At 33.7% G+C, this 21,312-nt stretch overlaps 2 protein-coding genes across 6 annotated transcripts in view; one reads left to right on the top strand and one right to left on the bottom strand.

The window, feature by feature from the left end:
- LOC101882393 (uncharacterized) overlaps window positions 1-21,312 on the top strand; it is a 768,785-nt gene that overhangs the window by 23,852 nt on the left and 723,621 nt on the right. The window lies entirely within an intron of this gene.
- On the bottom strand, window positions 124-15,560 carry zgc:77752. 5 transcript variants are annotated; one of them, XM_087291763.1, is made up of 12 exons: window positions 15,255-15,560; window positions 13,343-13,509; window positions 10,800-10,880; window positions 10,595-10,713; window positions 8,428-8,565; window positions 6,011-6,576; window positions 4,452-4,721; window positions 4,253-4,369; window positions 2,297-2,398; window positions 2,132-2,212; window positions 370-480; window positions 124-292 (listed from the first exon to the last, which is right to left on the bottom strand). In XM_087291763.1, exons 3-12 carry the CDS (start codon window positions 10,856-10,858, stop codon window positions 176-178), a joined length of 1,680 nt encoding a protein of 559 aa, XP_087147889.1. In that variant the 5' UTR covers window positions 10,859-10,880; window positions 13,343-13,509; window positions 15,255-15,560; the 3' UTR covers window positions 124-175. The 5 variants fall into 5 exon arrangements, with proteins under 5 accessions (XP_087147889.1, NP_001315366.1, XP_087147890.1 ...); NM_001328437.1 differs by having other exon boundaries at window positions 13,343-13,645; window positions 15,255-15,373; XM_087291764.1 differs by having other exon boundaries at window positions 15,166-15,260.

The following is a 21,312-nucleotide window of genomic DNA, read 5'->3' as shown; positions in this document are numbered from 1 at the left end:
ATTCTGCAAATGGTGTTTTGTATGATATTTTGTATTTAAAAAAGGTTTATTACTAATAAGTGTTTGAATACTCCTCCTGGACATGACTGAAATGCAAATCAATAACTAGATTAATCGTATAACTCTTCTTTATATAGATCTTTTTATTAGTTTCCTCATGGTTTAACCCCAGTGTCTAGCACTTTGCAGCTGTTGTAGTGTTTGAGTGGTGGTTTTGTAGGTAAAGCTCTCTCGTTGACGCTCTGAGGACCCGCAATAAGATGTTGTTTCTCTCTATTTCCTCTGGAGGGCGCTGTAACACAAGGGAAAAAGTATAATAATCTCGGATAAACTGATTGTTTACTATCCGTTGATTTGTTGGATACTTACTCTGGTTAATGCTCGAATGAGTCTCTGTAGTATCGCATGTTCAAACTGAGGACACCGAACCACAACATGACCCACACAGTCCAGCAGACAGAAGACAGTTTGACGCTGAATCTAAAACAACACAGATATTTTACAGCTGTATACGATTGTCAGGTAGCTTATGTAAATATGACACATGCAAACTTAATATTTTTTCTTAGGGTTTTTTCTGCATGCATTCATTATATTTCTGTTTGGGTCAAGCTTAATACTAGTTTAAATGTAACATTTTCTATTGTGCATTAGAATATATATACAGTTCTGTCTGGTTCTTGAATCTGATTGGCTGATAGCCGTGATATATTTAAGTAATATGAGCACCTCTACAGCCTCTTTACCCTTTGTGTATTACTCCGCCCACATACAACCAGCAAAAAGCAGACACTACAGATCTAAAGTTTAAAAGATGCTTGCTCAGCTGTTTAACTGTCAGCTTATGATTTGAATCCAATGCGGAAGAAAGTAGTTCCTCATACAAAAGGGTTTTTGAGACTCTCCATGTTTGATTTTGTTTTTATATACACAATTATGCCGTCAAACTGTTGTATAAACGGAATATCATACTCATAGCAGTGCGATGGGGGCACTAAGGCACTCGGCCTGCGGCACGGCTCCCACCAGTGCCGATATACAGCCATATCCCACTGCTACTCGTGTGATATTGCTCTCATATATATATATATATATATATATATATATATATATATATATATATATATATATATATTGATGACATCCACTAAAATGTAACACAAAGTAATAATAGTAATCTTAGTAAACAAATAGTAAACAAAATAGTAAAGTAAAACCTTGTCAGTACAACAATGATTTGATGGCATATTAAATGATTCTATTTAAAGGCATAGTTCACCAAAAATGAAAATCACCTCATCATTTACTCTTCCTTAAGTTGTTTTAAACCTTTATGAGTTTGTTCTCTTCTGTTGAACACAAGAAAAGATATCTGTAAAAATGCTAAATACTGGTACCCATTGACTTCCATGGTAGGAAAAAATACCTAAATAGGTTTTAAACAAGTGATCAAATGATGGCAGAAGTTAAATTTTTGGGTGAACTATCACTTTAAGGATGACAGTGCAGCCCCAAAATACTAAATAAATGTCATTTTAAATATTTATGATCTATAACTATCATGAAACCCACTAGGTTTTACTCATTTGTCAGCAAGACATTTTTAATTATTATTTGTAAATGTAATAACAGTTAATTTGATTGCTTATTTATTTTAAATATTTTAATAAGGAAAGATAAGGATGTTTAGTTTTATATAAAATTTACCTGTTACCCTGAATAATAAAGGAACAATATTTTACTCATATATTTTTGAATTTATAATGCCAAAATATATTTAAGACACTTCGATACACATAAAATCACTTCAAAAACTGATCATAATGTAGTTCAAAATCATGGGTCCAAAAATGTTTTGATGTTATATTTTTATTTAATATTTATTTATCTATTTATTTATTCATTTATTTATTTATTTAGTCATTTATTTATTTATCAAGTTCAAGTTGAGCTTTTTTGTCACTTCGCTACATGTGTGGACTTACAGAGGAACAAATTGTCGTGTCTCAACATGAAAACAATACTGAACGTAAGAGTTATTTTAAACCTTTACATAACGAACATACCGGAGGGATAATCTAACTAATATATATTTATTTTATTTGTGTCTGAGTTGTGTATAAATGTTCACCTTGTGTAGTGTAATGAGAGGGTTTTGTGCAGGCCATGTTAAAGTCAGCCTCTCGATGTCATCTTTACTGAGAATGGGGTCCTGTTATGCATAAAACAAAAAGAAGTTTGCTTATTGTTTTCAGACATGTTTTTGTGGCATAATGACCATACAGTGAGCTCTGACCTTGAGTTTGTCCAGCCAGATCCATAGCAGTGTGCTCAGGACATCTGGATCTGTTTCCATGCCCAGTGTAGCCCAGCCACATTCACTCAAGTTCAGCTCATCCTGCAGAGGAATAAATATATATCTACACAGATATCCACAGCATCCATCTATAAAAATATAATATAATTTACAGCTTTATGTACGGCATGTGTTACCGTTTACAAACAAATTAATGAAACAAGGGAACACTGTAATATAATGATTTTCTTAATCGTTTTTACCTTGTTCAGTATAAATATTTAAACATAGGCTAGTAAAATCAACAAATACACACTTTTAATGTTTTAAAGAAGTCTCTTCTGTTTAATAGTCCCGTATATATTTAATCAAAATACAAACAGTAATACAGTGATATTTTATTATATTCTAAAATAAACACTTTATATGTTTATATATGGCAACACGGTGGCTCAGTGGTTAGCACTGTCGAAAGACATGCGCTATAGGGGAACTGGATGAACATCCAGTTTATCCAGTTCATCTGTACCTCATGTCTTTGGACTCTGGGGGAAATCGGAGCACCCAGAGGAAACGCACGCGAACACGGGGAGAACATGCAAACTTCACACAGAAATGACAACTGACCCAGCCAAGGCTCGAACCAGCGACCTTCTTGCTGTGAGGCGATTGTGCTACCCACTGCGCCACCATGACACTTAATGCAAGTTATAAGACAGTTTATTTGATTTTTCTTATCAGTTGGATATAAAAATATACAATAAAATAAAATAACAATGCAATTTAACCATCTGATTTAAGCTAAATTTTCAGCATCCAGTTCCCCAGAAATTACTTCAACACAGGAAGAAAAGTTTCAGAATGCAAAAAATAACAAAAAAAGTTTGATTCAATAATCCTATCTTTACAGGAAAACAAGACAAAATACAAATAAAGAAAATAATGTACAATGTGAAACTGCTTTTGTTAATGTGTAAATTTAAGCAGATAGACAGCTAAACATGAGTAAATGCAAATGTCAGTCTTTATTTGAAGTGTGTGTAAACCAGGGTAAAATGTATGACATTCATTATTTTACCAAAAAATATATTGAAATTAGCCAGAAAACACTGTAATTTATGACTAAAACATGTTCATGCAAACTCCACACAGAAATACCAACTGACCCAGCTGGGACTCAAACCAGCAACCTTCCTGTTGTGAGGTAACATTGCTAACCACTGAGCCACCATGCCTATTTTTAACTGGGTTTTTAGTCTCTTTTTTTCTCTATGCTAATATGCTTTGACGCAATCTACATAGCAAAAAGCACTATAGAAGTGAAAATGAATTAATTATAAAATAAACTATTGACTATTTTAAAATACATTAGATAAAATGTTATATAGGCGATGTGGTGGCGCAGTAGGTAGTGCTGTCGCCTCACAGCAAGAAGGTTTGAGCCTTGCTGGTTTGAGCCTCGGCTGGGTCAGTTGGCATTTCTGTGTGGAGTTTGCACGTGCTCTCAGTGTTCGCTTAGGTTTCCTCCGGGTGCTCCAGTTTCCCCCACAGTCCAAAGATAGCGGTACAGGTGAATTGGGTAGGCTAAATTGTCCGTAGTGTATGAGTGTGAATGTGAGTTTCCTAGAGATGGGTTACGGCTGAAAGGGCATCCGCTGCGTAAAAATGTGCTGGGTAATTTGGCGGTTCATTCCGCTGTGGCGACCCAAAATTAATAAAGAGACTAAGCCGAAAAGAAAATGAATAAATGAAAAAAGATGTATAAATTAGTCAATAATGTATTCCTGTGACCAATGAAGTGAACATCAAAACATGATCCTCATGCCTTATATAATAAGCATAACTTTGCCAGGACATGTACTGGTATCAAAATATTTTGCCCTTCCTGAAACTAACAAGGGTGTGAATCCAGGAACATTCTACCTGTCAAAGTAGATCAAGTTATACATGCTTTACCTGCAAAACTGCTGCTCTTTTCAAGACGGAGTCCAGCGGAGGACGCTGCTGAGCCAGTGCTTTTGCCACTGCTCTTGATAACGACGATTGATCTGATGGAAAATCATCTCTCCGCAGCTTCAAATAAAAACATCCACAACATTGAAACAAACTAAATTTAACACACAGGGGGCATTTGATCCGGTTTCCTCACACTGACCTCAATGTTTGAGCCGAACTTCTGGAAAGCTTGAGGTTTTTTGGTTGTACATTTGGTCTTCTTGTTGACAGTCTCGGTGTGTGCGGGAGGAGCTGATGGAGGGATAGGGCTTTGTGTCTGTGTTGTTCCATTGCACTGGTCTGTCGTCGGGATTTGAGGATATTTTTGGGATTCTGTAGGAATTCTCGGATCTTTTTCTCGACCGATTTCTCCATTGCTTGTTTTATGGTGTCCAGCAGATTGAGTATAGCAGTGTGAGAACATGAAGTCCTTAAAGAAACAAGATTTCAAATGTCAATTTTCAGTGTTCTACAGAACAAACCACTGTTATACAACGACTTGCCTATTTAACCTATTTAAGCCTTTAATGTCACTTTAAGCTGAATACTAGTATCTTGAAAATTATCTAGTCAAATATTATTTACTGTCATCATGGCAAAAATAAAACAAATCAGTCATTAGAAATGAGTTATTAAAACTATTATGTTAAGAAATGTGATGAAAGAAAATATTCCTGTTAAACAGAAATTGGGTTAAAAAATTTTTATTTATATATATATATATATATATATATATATATATATATATATATATATATATATATATATATATATACAGTTGAAGTCAGAATTATTAGCCCCGTTAAATTATTAGACCGCTTGTTTATTTTTTCCCCAATTTCTGTTTAAGGGAGAGAAGATTTTTTCAACACATTTCTAAACATAATAATTTTAATAACTCATTTCTAACAACTGATTTATTTTATCTTTGCCGTGATGACTGTAAATAATATTTTAAATGATATTTTTAAGACACTTCTATACAGCTTAAAGTGACATTTAAAGGCTTAACTAGGTTAATTAAGTTAACTAGGCAGGTTAGGGGAATTAGGCAAGTTATTGTATAACAGTGGTTTGTTTTGTAGACTATCGAGAAAAAAATATAGCTTAAATGGGCTAATAATTTTGTCCCTAAAATGGTTCATAAAAAATTAAAAACTGCTTTTATCCTAGCTGAAATAAAACAAATCAGACTTTCTCCAGAAGGAAAAATATTTTCAGACATACTGTAAAAATGTCCTTGCTCTGTTGAACACCATTTGGGAAATATTTAAAAAAGAAGAAAAAAAATCGAAGGGGGCTAATAATTCTGACTTCAACTGTATATATATATATATATATATATATATATATATATATATATATATATATATATATATATATATATATATATATATATATATATATACATACATACACATACATACACACACACACACACACACACACACACAACGGGGCTAATAATTCTGGAGGGTTAATAATTCTTTAACATCAAGCATTAGAGTAGACACTTTACCTGCATTTAATACCCTCAATGTACATAAAACCATTTCTGTAAACGTATTTTAATGGAACGTCTCATCTTCGATCCATATGTTAGCTTATATAAAGTAATGATATATATTACATATATATTATATATGTAATATATATATATATATATATTGCAATATATATATTGCAAAAAAATCTTACTGAAACCGGACCGGCTCTCACCTCAATGATGGTAATTTTGCTGAGATCGGACTCGCTGTAGCTTCTCTTGTTTAAAAGAACGTCTCTCTTCCTCTCCAGGAACCCGAACGGCTCATCCCAGGATTCACAGGAGAACGTCCTACATGATCCTCTGCGCTCCTTAATGACAGGCAGATTTCTCTTCAGCAGTGTTTCCTTCACTGCTTTCTTCAACGCCAAAACATTGGCCCTCTTCTCCAGCTCCCTCTGGACCTCTGGAGGGCCGGCGGACCCCTGCGTGAGGCTGATCATCATGCTGCAGAGGACGTGCAGGATTTTAGGTGTGTGTTTGAGGGTTCGGGCCTCGTCCCCGTGCAGCAGAAGAGCCTGACGGAGGAGATACTGCCGGAGACTAAAGGTGGCGCAGTGACGTGTGTTCAGACTGGGGAACTGGGCCAGCTGAGAGCCCAGCAGCCGTGCGAAGTCAAACACCAGATTGATCTGCGAGCGAGTCTGGATTGAGCGAGGCCGTTTGATGCGGACATAATGGACGGCTTCACTGGCGCTGATCCGACAGGTGTAGACCAGGTAACATGCGATAAGAACACCTGTGAAGATATTAAAAGGGCACCTATTATGAAAAATACATAGTGTTTGGGACAGTCAGCTTTGTTTATTACAATTGAAGTCTTCTCCCCTGAATTATTATAAAGTGGTTTGTTCTGTAGACAATCCAAAACAAATACTGCGTAAAGTGGCTAATAATATTCACCTTAAAATCTTTTTTAAATTAGAAACTGCTTGTATTCTAGCCAAAATAAAACAAATCAGACTTTCTCCAGAACAGAAAATATTATAGGAAATACTGTAAAATGTTAATGTTAAACACCATTTTGGAAATAGTTGAAATATTTACAGGAGAGCTATTAATTTTGACCTCAACTGTATATCTACTTTATTTTGATTATTATTTATTTCTTCATTTATTTTTCTGATTTATTTCCCTTTATGGGTACAGTACATGACTGTGGCTGTATCCGAAATCGGCCCCTATACCCTTAAATAGTGCACAATTTGAGGGAGCAGCCTTTTCTAATGGTGTCTAAACAATTGTGGATGTTCTGAAGTGCAATCAATCCCACAATTCAGTGCAATAACGAGTGTACAACCTAGGCACACTCAAGTTGTTTTAGTCTAACTCAACCAGATAGAAAGCACACATTTTTTATGAATGTTTACTTTGCCCCTTTATAAATATGACGGTAGCAGTAACTGCTAAAACATGATGCATTTTGGGAAATTACAAGAAATATATAATTAGGGATTTCTGTAAAAAAAAAAAAAAAAGTTGTTAGGCTTTTTAAGGGTAAAGCCCTATTTAAATGATTTATTGTAAAGAACTCATTTAGAAAGTATTACAAATGTTGTTGTATTGTGTTTGAAGTTCATTATTTGATTAATGTATTACATTTTATTTGTAGGTCTAATTTTATAATATATATCAAATATAAATATAAATATATATTCAAATATAAAAAAATATATAGTAGAAAATGATTTGATAATATTAATTAGCAAATTATTAATAATAAAAGCAACAAATAAATAAAAACAGAATGTACTTTGACATGATAATAAAATAAATGAAGCCCATGGGTTTGTTTTAGCCCCAGGGCCCAATGTGTTCTTAATCCAACACTGCTAACACCTCATAATGCTGGTATCAGCACTTCTCAATTACTTTGAGTGGAGTGACATCAAGCATAGCAGAACTGAATTGTGGGTCCATCAAATCATGTTAAACACGGCCCAAAAATCACATTTTCAACATGTTATAGTAAATAATGTTAAAAAATAAATAACCATAACTTTATAGCCACATTCTAGGGACATACTGTATAAGGTAGGCCTGTACGAAATTGGAAAAACTTACATTGTAATATTTTTCATTTCTGAAATTTATATTTCAATATTTCACCAAATCACTTGAATAGCTCTAATTTGAAATATTTTATACTTTAATTTTGAATAAAATAATCTAATGTACAATAAAGTTCTATAGTCTTCATTGTATTCATAATTAAATAAAATACATTTTTGTTAAAGCTACTAAATGCAATAAATCCTTGTGCCTGAATGCTTTAAACTCACTTAAAATGCTTACACAGTCACATGTTTTTTATTCTGGTTAAACTGAAATGGCTCCAAAAGTCTACCTGGTCAAATATAATCCACATCACAGATCCTGCCATATGAATATTGTGCATTCATACGTTGCGATATCGATGCCAAAATAATACATTGCGCAGCCCTAATACAAAGCCAATATTAGATCTTCCAAAAGGGAGCATAATGGGTGTCGTTTGAATCTTAAGAGTAAGATGTCAATACATCATATTACTTACATACACTAGGATGTTTAGACTGAAAGTACAGTAATAATGTAAATTGTAATTTACCTGTTCTGCCCAGTCCAGCATGGCAGTGAACGGCCACTTTCCCTTCCTGTACAGAGAAAGCCAAAACCTTTACAGCATCCAGCATCCCCTCCAGAGACGACACGCCAAAATCAGACATGCCAAAATTATAGAAGAAAACTGGAAGATGAAAACAAACAGTCTGTTTCAGTTTTGTTTTGTCAGTTTTTCAGATTCAGCATTTTAGGTTGTATATGTTAACACAATGTTAAAAGTAAAATAAATAATATTTTGCATGGCATAAAGAAACATATTTTAGGATCGATACAAGCATGTTTTATTTTAGATTATAATAATACCCTACTATTTAAAAGTTTGGGCTCAGACAGAATTTTCAATGTGGCAGCAAGGATTCTGACATTATTACTCTTAGTCTAAATGATTATTTAAATAATATATCTATTATTCAAAGAATTCTAGACAAAGCGTATTATATCAAGCATATTGTAATTATTTCTGAAGACTCATGTGATAATGAAAATGTAAGTAATTAAGCTTAAAATTCAGCCATACCTCATATTTAAAATAGAGTAAAATATAAAACACTTATTTTAAATTGTAATATTTCACGAAATAACTGTACTTACAGGATCTCTGATCAAATAAACACAGCCTAGATGAGCAACTTCTTTCTAAAAAAAATCTATAACAGTAATAAACAGTAATGTACAGTAATTTTAAATAAAATAGCAATTACAGTATAAAGCATTATTTCTACACTGAAAAAAAAATCATTGAATTTAGTAAATTTTTTAAGGTGACTGGTTGCAAACAATTTATGTGGGCTGAATTTAAACAAACAAATTAAATTAAGTCCTGTTCAACTAAATTAGTTAATTAGTTTAAATTCAGCCCATATGAATAGTTTGCAACCACTTACCTTAAAACAATTTAGTAAATCCAATGAATCTTTTTTTACAATGTATTTATAATTTATTTATTATGGTTATATTTTGGTCATATTTAATTATGGTTTATTTTAATCAAATTTTAATCATTTTTATCAAATATGAGAAGAGCTGTACATGGAAAATTAAGGTATTAAGAATTAGGAATGAAATTTTTTTTTTATTAATAGTATATATATATATATATATATATATATATATATATATATATATATATATATATATATATATATATATATATATATATATATATATATATATAAAAGAAAAAAAAGAGATCTGTCCCATAGTCTACTCTAAAATATAAGCCACACATGTTCCAAGTGGTTTTGCGAGAGGCTTAAACTATTACTATATAAGTCTATATACTGTGTTGGAAAAAAGGTGTTGAACACGTCATGATTTTTTCCTGCCAATAATATTTTAAAGGAGCTGATGACATGGTATTGAAGCAGGTTTTGGTACAATACAAACATTAAAAAAAATTTAATTAGTTTTACAATAAAGATAGAATGACACAAGGAGAAAGTCCTCAACTATTGAAATGTTTTTAATACTTTATATGAAAGGCTTTATTAGTGATGGCAGCTTAAAGACGACTCTCGTATGGAGAATGAAGTCACATGCATTGCTCAGGTGTGAGTTTTTCGCAGACTTCAACAGTGTAAAAATCTTGATGGTTCTGTGGGTCTCGTCTATCAAATTTTCATATTGTATTCTCAATTAGATTTAAGTCAGGTGATCGGCTGGGCCATTCTACAGCATGATTTTCTTTCGCTGAAAGCATTTGAGAGTTTCCTTAGCTGTGTTTTGGATCATTGTCTTGCTGAAATGACCACCCTGATTTCATCATCATCATCCTGCTAAAGTCGATGTTGGACTGAAGCAGCTAATATTCATTTATACTGAGGAAGGACAAAGGATTGCTGAAGAACTACTGAGAGATATCAGCTGCTGTCTGGTCTTTTACTGCCTTTTTACACCTCCCTTTCTTCATTTGGTCAATACTTTTTCCCTGTGTCATTTCATTTTATTACACCTAACTTAATTTGTAAACTAAATAGATTAGTTTTCTTTGAATATTTGGATTTATTTGATTGTTACCAACATCCGAGGAAAATTTCAAGTCAAAAACACCTTTAGAAATATGCTTTCAGATAAAAATGGTGATGTGTTAATTTTTTATTTTTCCTGATGTACTGTATGCTATTTAATTATAAAAGTGTGTGTCTTTTGCTCACTCTGGTTGTCCATAAAGCTCTGCGGTGAGTATGTGAAGCCGCTATCAGGCTCCAGAGGAGGACCACAGTGAGCATGTTCTCCTGGCAGCTGCATGTTGATGATGGATTTAATGTTCAACCTGTAAGTATGAACACACATTGTTATTGCCTCTTATTGTTTGTAAACATCCCTGTCTTATTCATGACTTTATTATTTGACACTTACTGTTTGAACTGCTCTATGATGCTGTATCTCTTCATGAGATATGTAGAAGGTCGTGCCATTGCAAGAATGTCATCAGTCACCCTAAAGGCAAAGAGATAAATTAACATGTATATAAATATACATGTAAGAGTTTTAATACGACAGTTTCACATTCATTAATCTGGCTAAATAAGAAAGCTCATCTTTTTCACTTTGCATTGGCCTTCTCTCCATACTGTGACTGGATTTTTGTTCAGCTCTCCTAAAGACTTTTTCCCTATTAATTTTTTTTAAAAACTTTAATCTACAATACTAGTATCTATGTTTATGCTACTAATGTTTATTTTAATAGTGACTATGTACACTCACCGGCCACTTTAATAGGTACACCTGTCCAACTGCTCGTTAACTAAAATTTCTAATTAGCCAATCACATGGTAGTAACTCAATGCATTTAGGCATGTAGACATGGTCAAGACGATCTGCTGCAGTTCAAACCGAGCATCAGAATGGGGAAGAAAGGGATTACAGAGAATGGTCCAAAGAAGAGAAAATATATAGTGGGCAGCAGTTTTTTTGGTGCAAATGCCTTGTTAATGCCAGAGGTCAGAGGAAAATGGCCAGACTGGTTCCAGCTAATAGAAAGGCAACAGTAACTCAAATAACCACTCTTTACAACCGAGATATGCAGAAGAGTATCGCTGAATGCACAACACATCGAACCTTGAAGCAGATGGGCTACAGCAGCAGAAGACCATATCGGGTGCCACTCCTGTCAGCTAAGAACAGGAAACTGAAGCTACAATTCACAGAGACTCACCAAAATTGGATATTAGAAGATTGGAAAAACATTGCCTGGTCAGATGAGTCTCGATTTCTGCTGCAACATTCGGATGGTTGGGCCAGAATTTGACGTCAACAACATGAAAGGATGGATCCATCCTGGCTTGTATTAATGGTTCAGGCTGCTGGTGGTGGTGTAATGGTGTGGGGGATATTTTCTTGGCACACTTTGGTCCCAACAGTACCAATTGAGCATCGTGTCAATGCCACAGCCTACCTGAGTATTGTTCCTGACCATGACCAGTGTACACATCTTCTGATGGCTACTTCCAGCAGAATAAAGCACCATGGCATAAAGTGTGAATCATCTCAGACTGGTTTCTTGAACATGACAATGAGTTCACCGTACTCAAATGGCCTCCATAGTCACCAGATCTCAACCAGTGGAATGTGGTTTAACGGGAGATTCGCATCATGAATGTGCAGCCGACAGATCTGCAGCAACTGTGTGATGCTTTCATGTCAATATGGACCAAAATCTCTAAAGAATATTTCCAGTACTATGTTGAATCTGTGTCACGAAGGATTAGGGCAGTTCTGAAGGCAAAAGGGGGTCCAACCCAATACTAGTAAGGTGTACCTAATAAAGTGGCCGGTGAGTGTATATTAACTGTATATTCATAACTATGCTGTTGATACTTATATCAAATTTAAAGTCAATGATAAAAAAAAGTTAAATATATGTCAATATTTAGATCTTTTATTAAGACTAGCATTTATTTTAATTGTGACTAGAACATTTTTATATGCACCAGTACTTATTCATTAGATTTTAGTGTAATGATTTTTGGGGTTGTACCAGAGTTATAGTACCTATTTATACCGGATGCCCTTCCAGCTGCAATCCAGTAATGGGAAACACCCATACTGTGAAAACTTTCATTCACACACATACAGTTTACCTATAGCGCATGTCTTTGGACTGTGAGGTAAACCGAAGCACCCGGAGGAAACCCACACCAACACGGGGTGAACATGCAAACTCCACACAGAAACGGCAACTGACCCAGTCAGGACTCGAACCAGTGACCTTTTGTCCTTATTATAGATGTTAAATATATTGTACATATATATTGTCATCTTGAGTTACTTTCATAAACTTATTTGCTTTTAATCAAAGTTTGTAATGTTGTGATTCTCTTCATACAGTAGGAGGATGATTGGTTGGTTCATGTTTTATAATGACTTAGCAAAAGCTTTTTAAAATGGGAAACAATTGTGTTGCAGAAAAATTGATCTAGAACTAATGCACTTCATTACAACTGGGCTCTCAATATCCTCTAATTAAAGGGATAGTTCACCCAAAAAATTAATTTCTGTCAAGTACTCAAACCTTAATGTGTTTTTTTCTTCTGTTGAACAGAAAGGAAGATATTTTGAAGAAAGCTAGAAACCTGTAACCATTGACTTCCGTTGTTTTTCCTACTATGGATGTCAATGGTTACAGGTTTTCAGTTTTCTTCAAAATATCTTCATTTGAGTTCAACAAAAAAAAAAAAAAATCATAACGGTTTGAAACCGCTTGAAGGTGAGTAAATTTTTGTTTTTTAGGTGAACTATCCCTTTAGGCATTTATGACCATTTACACATTTAAGTGTTTTTGGACATATAGCAAGAAAAGGCTGCAAAAATATATCCAGCTAAAATATATAACTGGATATATATTTGAAATATATCCAGATTAATGTAGCATCATAATGGTTCAGAAAAGGAGGTTTTACCAGCTGGAGAAGATGCCTTTAATGGCCTGCTGGTTTGTGCTCCAGCACGCCGGTCCCTCATAGCGGCAGTCTCTCCCTCCGCAGGCCAGAAGACAGATGATCTTGGGAGGCACGGCCTTCACCAGACTCTCCCTGGCCTGGGAATATGACGGTCTGGGCACTGGAACCTGCGGAGTCATGGAGGAGACAAGCGGAAAGGAGGAAAACTAACAGCAAATGACTGCTACTACAAACACTAATGGCTTAAAATGAAGCAGGACACTTTGTTGATGTGCTGAGCATTGGGAAATAAGATGAGAAACACTAGATGGGAAAACAGAAACATGCATACTAGTCAGTGACAAAACTCTCAAACTCTACCTATGAGCACTGTAGTTTTGGGTCACTTAAAAAAGTAATTAATTACTAATTACATCATCAAAATAGGCATTTCACGTTTATTAAAAATGTTTAGTATTTATGCGTTATAACATTATTCATTAGCTAATAATTCGAAATAGGAAATTAAACAAAATTAGCTATAAAAACATGACTTTGTATTTCATTAATACCATATACTGTCATTGACAAAATTTTGCATGTGCAATTGTTTGACAAATGTAACCTTCTATAGTTGAAAAATATAAATTATTCTGTAAAATATCTGAATTATGAAAAAATACAATTGCTTCTGAATTTTTACCATACATTGTCCTTAACTAGTGTTTTAACTTTTAATATATAAATTGTATTAACATTTGTGTAATCATCTTGATAAATCAAACCTTCTTTAGTTTTCAAAATATAATTAAATCTGCAGCAAACAAAATTTCTAAATTTATGCAGCAAACATTATATATATATATATATATATATATATATATATATATATATATATATATATATATATATATATATTTTTTTTTTTTTTTTTTTTTTTTCCCCAAGACACTTCTATACAGCTTACAGTGACTTTTTAAGTCTTAACTAGGCAGGTTAGGATAATTAGGCAAGTCATTAACGATGGTTTGTTCTGTAGACTTTCGAAAAATATATAGTTTAAAGGGGCTAATAATATTGACCTTAAAATGGTTTTAAAAAAAAATTAAAACTGCTTTTATTCTAGCCAAAATAAAACAAATAAGACTTTCTTCATTAGAAAAAAATATTACTAGACACACTGTGAAAATTTCCTTGCTTTGTTAAACATCATTATATTATATCTAAACATTTAAATAATCAAAAGGGGGTTAATCCTTCTGTGTGTGTGTATGTGTGTGTGTGTGTGTGTGTGCGTGTGCCTGTGCGTGTGTATATATACACACGCACACTCACACACACACACATAGGGCCTACATACATGTACCATAAATACATCCATAGATTATTTTCAAATTTTTAAGTTGCGTTTAATTTATTTACAATATTTAAGATTAGTAACTGTAATTTAATTAGATCTAGAATGAATAGTAATCCCTTTTTTCAGCGTATCATTTTAATACAGTAAATAATCACTTTGTAACTAGATACACCCAACACTGATTTCATTGTACAAATGGTGAAGTAAAAAGTAGCCTAGCTTAAATATTGCTAATAAAGTTTATATTTGGGTCACTCTGTGGCCTGTCGACGCGGGAGATAGCCTACTACATTTAGACATTTATTTATTTTTTATCATGACTAAGTTCTATAACTATTAAATACTGCCTATTTAAGTTACGTTCACAAGCTGTACTGATAATGCAAGAAATTTATTTAAATATTTAAATAAAAGTCACAAACAATACTTAATCGATAGGCTACTTAATCACCGCATCGGCGCCATGTTAAGTTGGCTGACCTGCATTTTAATATTGATGACTTATCTACGACGCTGTTCGCTTGATAATTCTGCCTGACAACAACAAACAAAACAAAACCAAAACTGGCTTACCCACGTGATTTCTCCCAAACAAAGAGTCAAATATGAAATGTTTCCGTGTAGAGAAAATGTAACATGGCTATTTGCTGGCACATATTCCTGCCTCGGAGCTGACCCAGCTATTGGCTTTTAATCCTTATTAACTGTCATAAACACATTAGCGGATAGACATTCACGATTCATATTAAGCCTAATTATAGTCTACAACGTCTTCAGGGTCTGATCTGCACGCCTACAAAACAACTAAAATGTTTCTAATGTGATTTTAGTTAAGATTACTGTTAATGTTTGCATTTCAAGACAACTGAAATTAAATGCAATTTAATATATATATATATATATATATATATATATATATATATATATATATATATATATATATATATATATATATATATATATATAATTCATTAATTCATTATATATATATATATATAATTCATGTAAAATTAATCATGTTTTGCCAGATTTCAAAACTGTATTTAATAAATTAATTTAATTATTGTTAATAAAACTGGGGGAAAACAGACACACACACACAAATATTCATGTATTAAACTGATTTTATGGGGAAGTTTTACGTGTAGCTCATTAGATAGCAAAATGTCACATCACAATGGGGAAACATTGATTATTAATCATCGTCCAGATTACTTGCTAATGATCCCTTTGCCACTTAACCAAGTACACAGTATCACTCATTTATAGCCAGATTACCATACAATGCAGTTTCAATACAGGTTAAATACCCAATATTGTAACATACTTTTTTTTCTAACAGCACTGCAATAACCTAATTGGCAAACAGTGTGTAAGAAGATTTTTTCTCCCTGTGGGATAATCAATGGGACTGAATCCCACACTCCTAAAATTAAAGGTTATATGTTTAAGTTTGCAGTAATGTCATATTAGAAACCAGAGGTGGTTCTAGACCCTTTAAGGGGGGCTCCATCAACTAACGAAAATAACTCAAATCAGTTTGTAAAAATTATTGATAAGAAGCTAATGTACCTTCTAAAAATGTAGCAATTGTTTTTTTATTAACATTTTATGTTCTTTAAATGATTATAATGTTAAATCAAGTTTTATTTTTAACATTACACTGAAAAAATGGGCAATTGGATTCACTTAATTTTACAGTTTTTTTTAAGGTAAGTGATTGCAAACCATTTATGAGCAACATTTGATTAAATTCAGCCCATATAAATTGTTTGAAAACACTTAGTAATTACAATGAATCTAATTTATATCAGCAAAAAAAGGGTTAAAAGCTCCCCTAATGAGGAAATCCTAGAACCGCCAAGAACTTCAAGCTCCTTATGCCTAAAGTATAGTTCACTTTTTACACATTATGCGAGAGCATGCAGTACAGTATTCAGTATTTGTAAGTTAAAGCTACATCTGATAATTGGGCAAAGAATATTTTCTCATTTGTACTACTCTAGCAAAAATAAGAATACAAAGACGTTTTTGTAGGTCATTGGTGGCATTGCACATCAAATAAAGTGTATTTTTAAAGGTGTGTACATGTGAATTAATGATGTATACTTTCAGTTTAGGGTGAACGTTTTACAAATAACTATATATGCTATAATATACTCAATAATGATATATAACATTTTTCAAGAACCTGCTATCCAGTTTAAATTTGTTATGTTAAATAGAATAAAGAACCTTTGATTTTAAGAGTGTATCATATACTAGACACATTGTACAAAAAGGCATAAAAGCCAATACAATACGCATGAACACATCCCAGAAATATAAAAATTTCATGGAATGTTTTTGAGAACTATTTGACTATTGTCAGAAAATGCGGAAACAGCACATACTGAACACAGTCTAAAAATACAACCAGTAAGTCCTGCTACAACCTAGAGTCATGTGTGTTGCTCAAGTTCGTAGTCACAGCAATAACTGGCTCAGATCTTCCAACTGCTTATTGAATTTCATTTCAAGTACACAGAAGGAATGATAACACAATCCACCATTCTCATTAGGATCATGGTTAAACATGACCATAGGAAAATGGGACACGACTTGCATAAGCAAGTTTGTGGATCCAGCCTTTGAGTGAATTATTGAGTGAAGTCTATCCTTGGCAACAGACTCCAGAATTTTCATCGTCGTCATCTTCGTCATCCTCTTCATCACTTCCCTCAGACAAGACCTGTCCATGGAAAATAAGCATTGTGAATCATTGTTAAATAAATGTAAAAAAAAAAAAATACACTGCCTTTACACCTTGATATAGAACAGATATTAAAGTATTTAATTCTCTTTTGACACAAATACAGTTTATATATTTTAATAACAAACATAACCTTGTTCTAGGTGGATGGAAATGTGTGTGTGTTGGACAGATCAAAAAAAACTCTAGTCACCTGCTCAGCCCATATCCCTCTTTAATGAACAGAACACATTTTGATAAACAAAATACAAAACAACTGGACACAAGCAAAGCATTTTTAAGCCAAATATGAACTGGGACAAATTTATTAAATGTGTGATTAAAAATAGCTGTTGAAAAATTCAAAGGTGATAATACAGTTTAACAATTCAGATTTCAACAGAAACACTAAAACCTATTGCACATCACTTTTTAAACAATGAATAACTGCTGGTTTGTAACTATAATAACAACAGTTTATCATATGCTTATAATTTTCCCGAAGACAAAAACTTTAAACTCACCATGGTGACGATCTGTTTAGGGTTCAGAGCAGTGCAGCTCTTCAGCTGTTATTTATGTCCTGTTCACACCTACTTAAAGAATGGACAAACAGGCATCAGCCAATCAGATGTCGACACATTATGTTTAGACATTTCCACAAAAACAAAAGTAAAAGGAAAAATTTGCATGTTGTGATGGATATGAGTTTCTGAGTATCACAGTGTTCACAAACAAACGTATAATCCATATTAAACCAAACAAAGCACAAAGCTAGTCTTGTGAACAGTCAGGGAATAATAGTACACTCTAAGAAAAACAGGTACAATGTTGTACCAAAGAAGGTAAACCCTTGTCACTGGGACAGTGGGGCAATACCTGGAACAGAATTGTACCTTAAGACAAAGAAACAATTTTGTACCATTGCAGTTTGTACCTTTAAGGACATGATTTGTACGACGGAAAACCAAAATGTACCTTTGTTTTTTCAAAACCTGCAGATACAATGTTGTACCTTCATCAAATCTGATCCATGAAGGTACCGCTACAATGACAAGACACTTTGTACCTTTTCAGTGTCAAATGTGTTCCTTCAAAAATTATTTAAAGGCATTTTGCTTCATCCAAAATATGTAAATTTATTTTTTGTAAATTTAAAACTTTTGTGTGTGTGTGTGTGTGTGTGTGTGTGTGTGTGTGTGTGTGTGTGTGCAAATGCACCTTTTTCAAAACATAAAACATAATAATAATAATCAAAAGATCACTTTTCACAAAAATGTTACAGAAATACATTCTCCCGATAATTTTACTCAAAATTTATTTCATTTACTTAATTTTAAAATAGAAAGAGAATTATGCAAAAGTATTATAACGAGATTTGCACAATGTTTGATTAGTTTTACAATAGTAAAATGTCTGCATGAACACTTTGCATGTGCAGGACTTTTGCCAGCTCACGTGTATCGTTGAAAGCAAACGCCAATAGATGCGGACATCATTAATAAAACTGTATTTATCTAAAAATGCTTACCAAATGTTTATTAAAAATGCCTTAAGTGTTAAGTTTACAATAGCTATAGATTTGTTTTACCAGTTGTTTTGTATTATAGAATTTAATAATTAATTTTTATGAGTTTCTTTAACAACCCACATAGCAAACGGATTGGCCCAAATTTGGCCTCATGGCACTGCTGGATTGTTGCCGGCACTGGCATGCATAATGTCAGCCAAATATGGACCATGCATGGCAATGATGGCACTGCATGCATGACGCCAAACTTTGGGCCAGTTTTGGATGGGAGATGTGTTGCCCAGATTAGTGTAGTGATTGTTCACATTGTTTAGGTAACATTAGGCTAGGTTGTGGCTCAGTTTTTGGGGTTTCTGGTTAAAGTATAAACTTCTAGCTGAGAATCGGTACCAATAATAAACCTGTTTTGGCCCAGTTCAGAACCAGTTAAGGGTGATGAATTGACTGAGATTCTGGCCAGTTATGGCCCATGTGTGGCCCTTATCTTTAATCCAGTTAGGAGCCACTTCAGGACCGTCATTCTTTATGGTACTTGGGCTGAGGGAAAAGTTATTGTATGGGCCAATGCTGGGCCAGAAAACATGTGGGAGAAAGTGAAGCGCTCTCGCTCAGCACAGTGGAGATTGCTTTAGTTATATCGTTTTGTATTATTTTTAGTTGATTGGGATGCAGTAACACGCAGTCAAACACTTTGCCGAACACATCCACCACTAACAGATCCACCGCTAAAACGATCCATGGTGAATTAGTCTGGTCAGGTTCTATTCATCATTGATTGGGTGAGAGCAGCTCAAGCTTACTGGCTGTGGAAATCAGCGGACATGGCTCATTATACTACAAGAAAACGCCGTTTATAACACGTGTTTTTGTGGGATCAAAATAGTGTTTTAAACTGTGTGCTTTGGCATTCGGAACACGTAAAAAGCAGCACATTTTACTAACACAAAATCACTGCTAAAAACTGCATTTTTAAAGGTTTACACGCGTTATATGTGGTGTTTGTTATCAGCACGGCATGTTTAGCGGTGTTTAATATGGTATTAGTGCCATTAAATGCGGCGTTTTCTTTGTAAACGTGATTGATCAATAGCGTAATTATGACTTCTTTGGCTTGTTATATTACTGAAAGTGCAGCCGAGTTGCAGCAAGAGATTTGCATCTTTAATAAACTATGACAGTTTGCATTTATTGAACAGTAAGAATGATTAATAAAACCACATGAAACAGTCCCCTAAAAGTGATGTCGTGTCCTCAGTTTCGGGCTCAGGCACGTTTTGCACTCACACTACAAGCGTACTGTGCCAAAGCCCAAGTTAACTACGTTCTGGCACACCTCTTTCAAACGGGCCAGAGCACTCACACTTCTCAAACGACTCGTGAAATGCGCCTGGGCATGGTTCGGATAGCATAGTGTGAGTTCGCCCTTACACTGTAAAAAGCTGATGCATTTACATGCAGTTTGTGCAGGGATGTGTAAACGTAACATTCTGTAGTGCATTTAGTAACCTTCCTATATTCGTTCGTCCCTTCCAACCTTTCTTTCTATGTTTGTTCCGTCCTCCTTCATTTATTCGTTTGTTCGTTCCTTGCTTCATTCATTTGTTCCTTCCTTCGTTCAGTCATTCATATTTTTGTTCCTTCATTAGGTCCTTTGTTCATTAATTCGCTTTTCCTTCCTTCCTTAGTTTTTTTCAGTCCTTCCTTGAATCCTTCCTTCATACATTTCGTCCTTCCTTTGTTCCTCCCTTTATTCGTTCATTCATATTTTTGTTCCTTCCTTCAGTAGGTCCTTCGTTCTTTCTTTCGTTCGTTCGTTCGTTTGTTCGTTAGGTAATGACGCAAGTTAGGGTAATTAGGCAAGCCATTGTATAATGAATTGTTCTTTAGACAATCAAAAAACAAATATTGCTTAAGGGGGCTAATGATTAGAAACTGCTTTCATTCTAGCCGAAATAAAACAAGACTTTCTCCAGAAGAATAAATATTATAGGAAGTACTGTGAAAAAAAGAGAAATTCAAAAGAGGGTGAGTATTTATTTATTTTTACTTCAACTGTATTAGTGTTGTATTGTATAATGCAACCAAATATGACCCTGGACTACAAGTATTGAGTTTTTAAAATTGAGATTTATAAATCACATGAAACATGAATAAACAAGCTTTATTTGATTGATATACAATTATTTGAAAATAGAGTCTGGGGGATCAAAAAAAATCTGAGAAAAATCATTGATTTAGAAGTTTTGTCTTTTTAGAAATGCATACCATTAATCAAGTTTTGTTATATTTACAGTAGGAAAATGTACAAAATACATTCATGAAGCTAGATATTTCCTTTTTTTATATTTAGTCAGTTTAGTGGCTAATTC

The sequence above is a fragment of the Danio rerio genome, chromosome 18, assembly GCF_052040795.2.
Source record: "Danio rerio strain M-AB ecotype USA chromosome 18, GRCz13ab, whole genome shotgun sequence".
In the NCBI taxonomy this organism is placed as follows: Eukaryota; Metazoa; Chordata; class Actinopteri; order Cypriniformes; family Danionidae; genus Danio; species Danio rerio.
The sequence above is the reverse complement of the archived record's forward strand: the minus strand, read 5'-3'. Positions and strand labels throughout refer to the sequence as shown.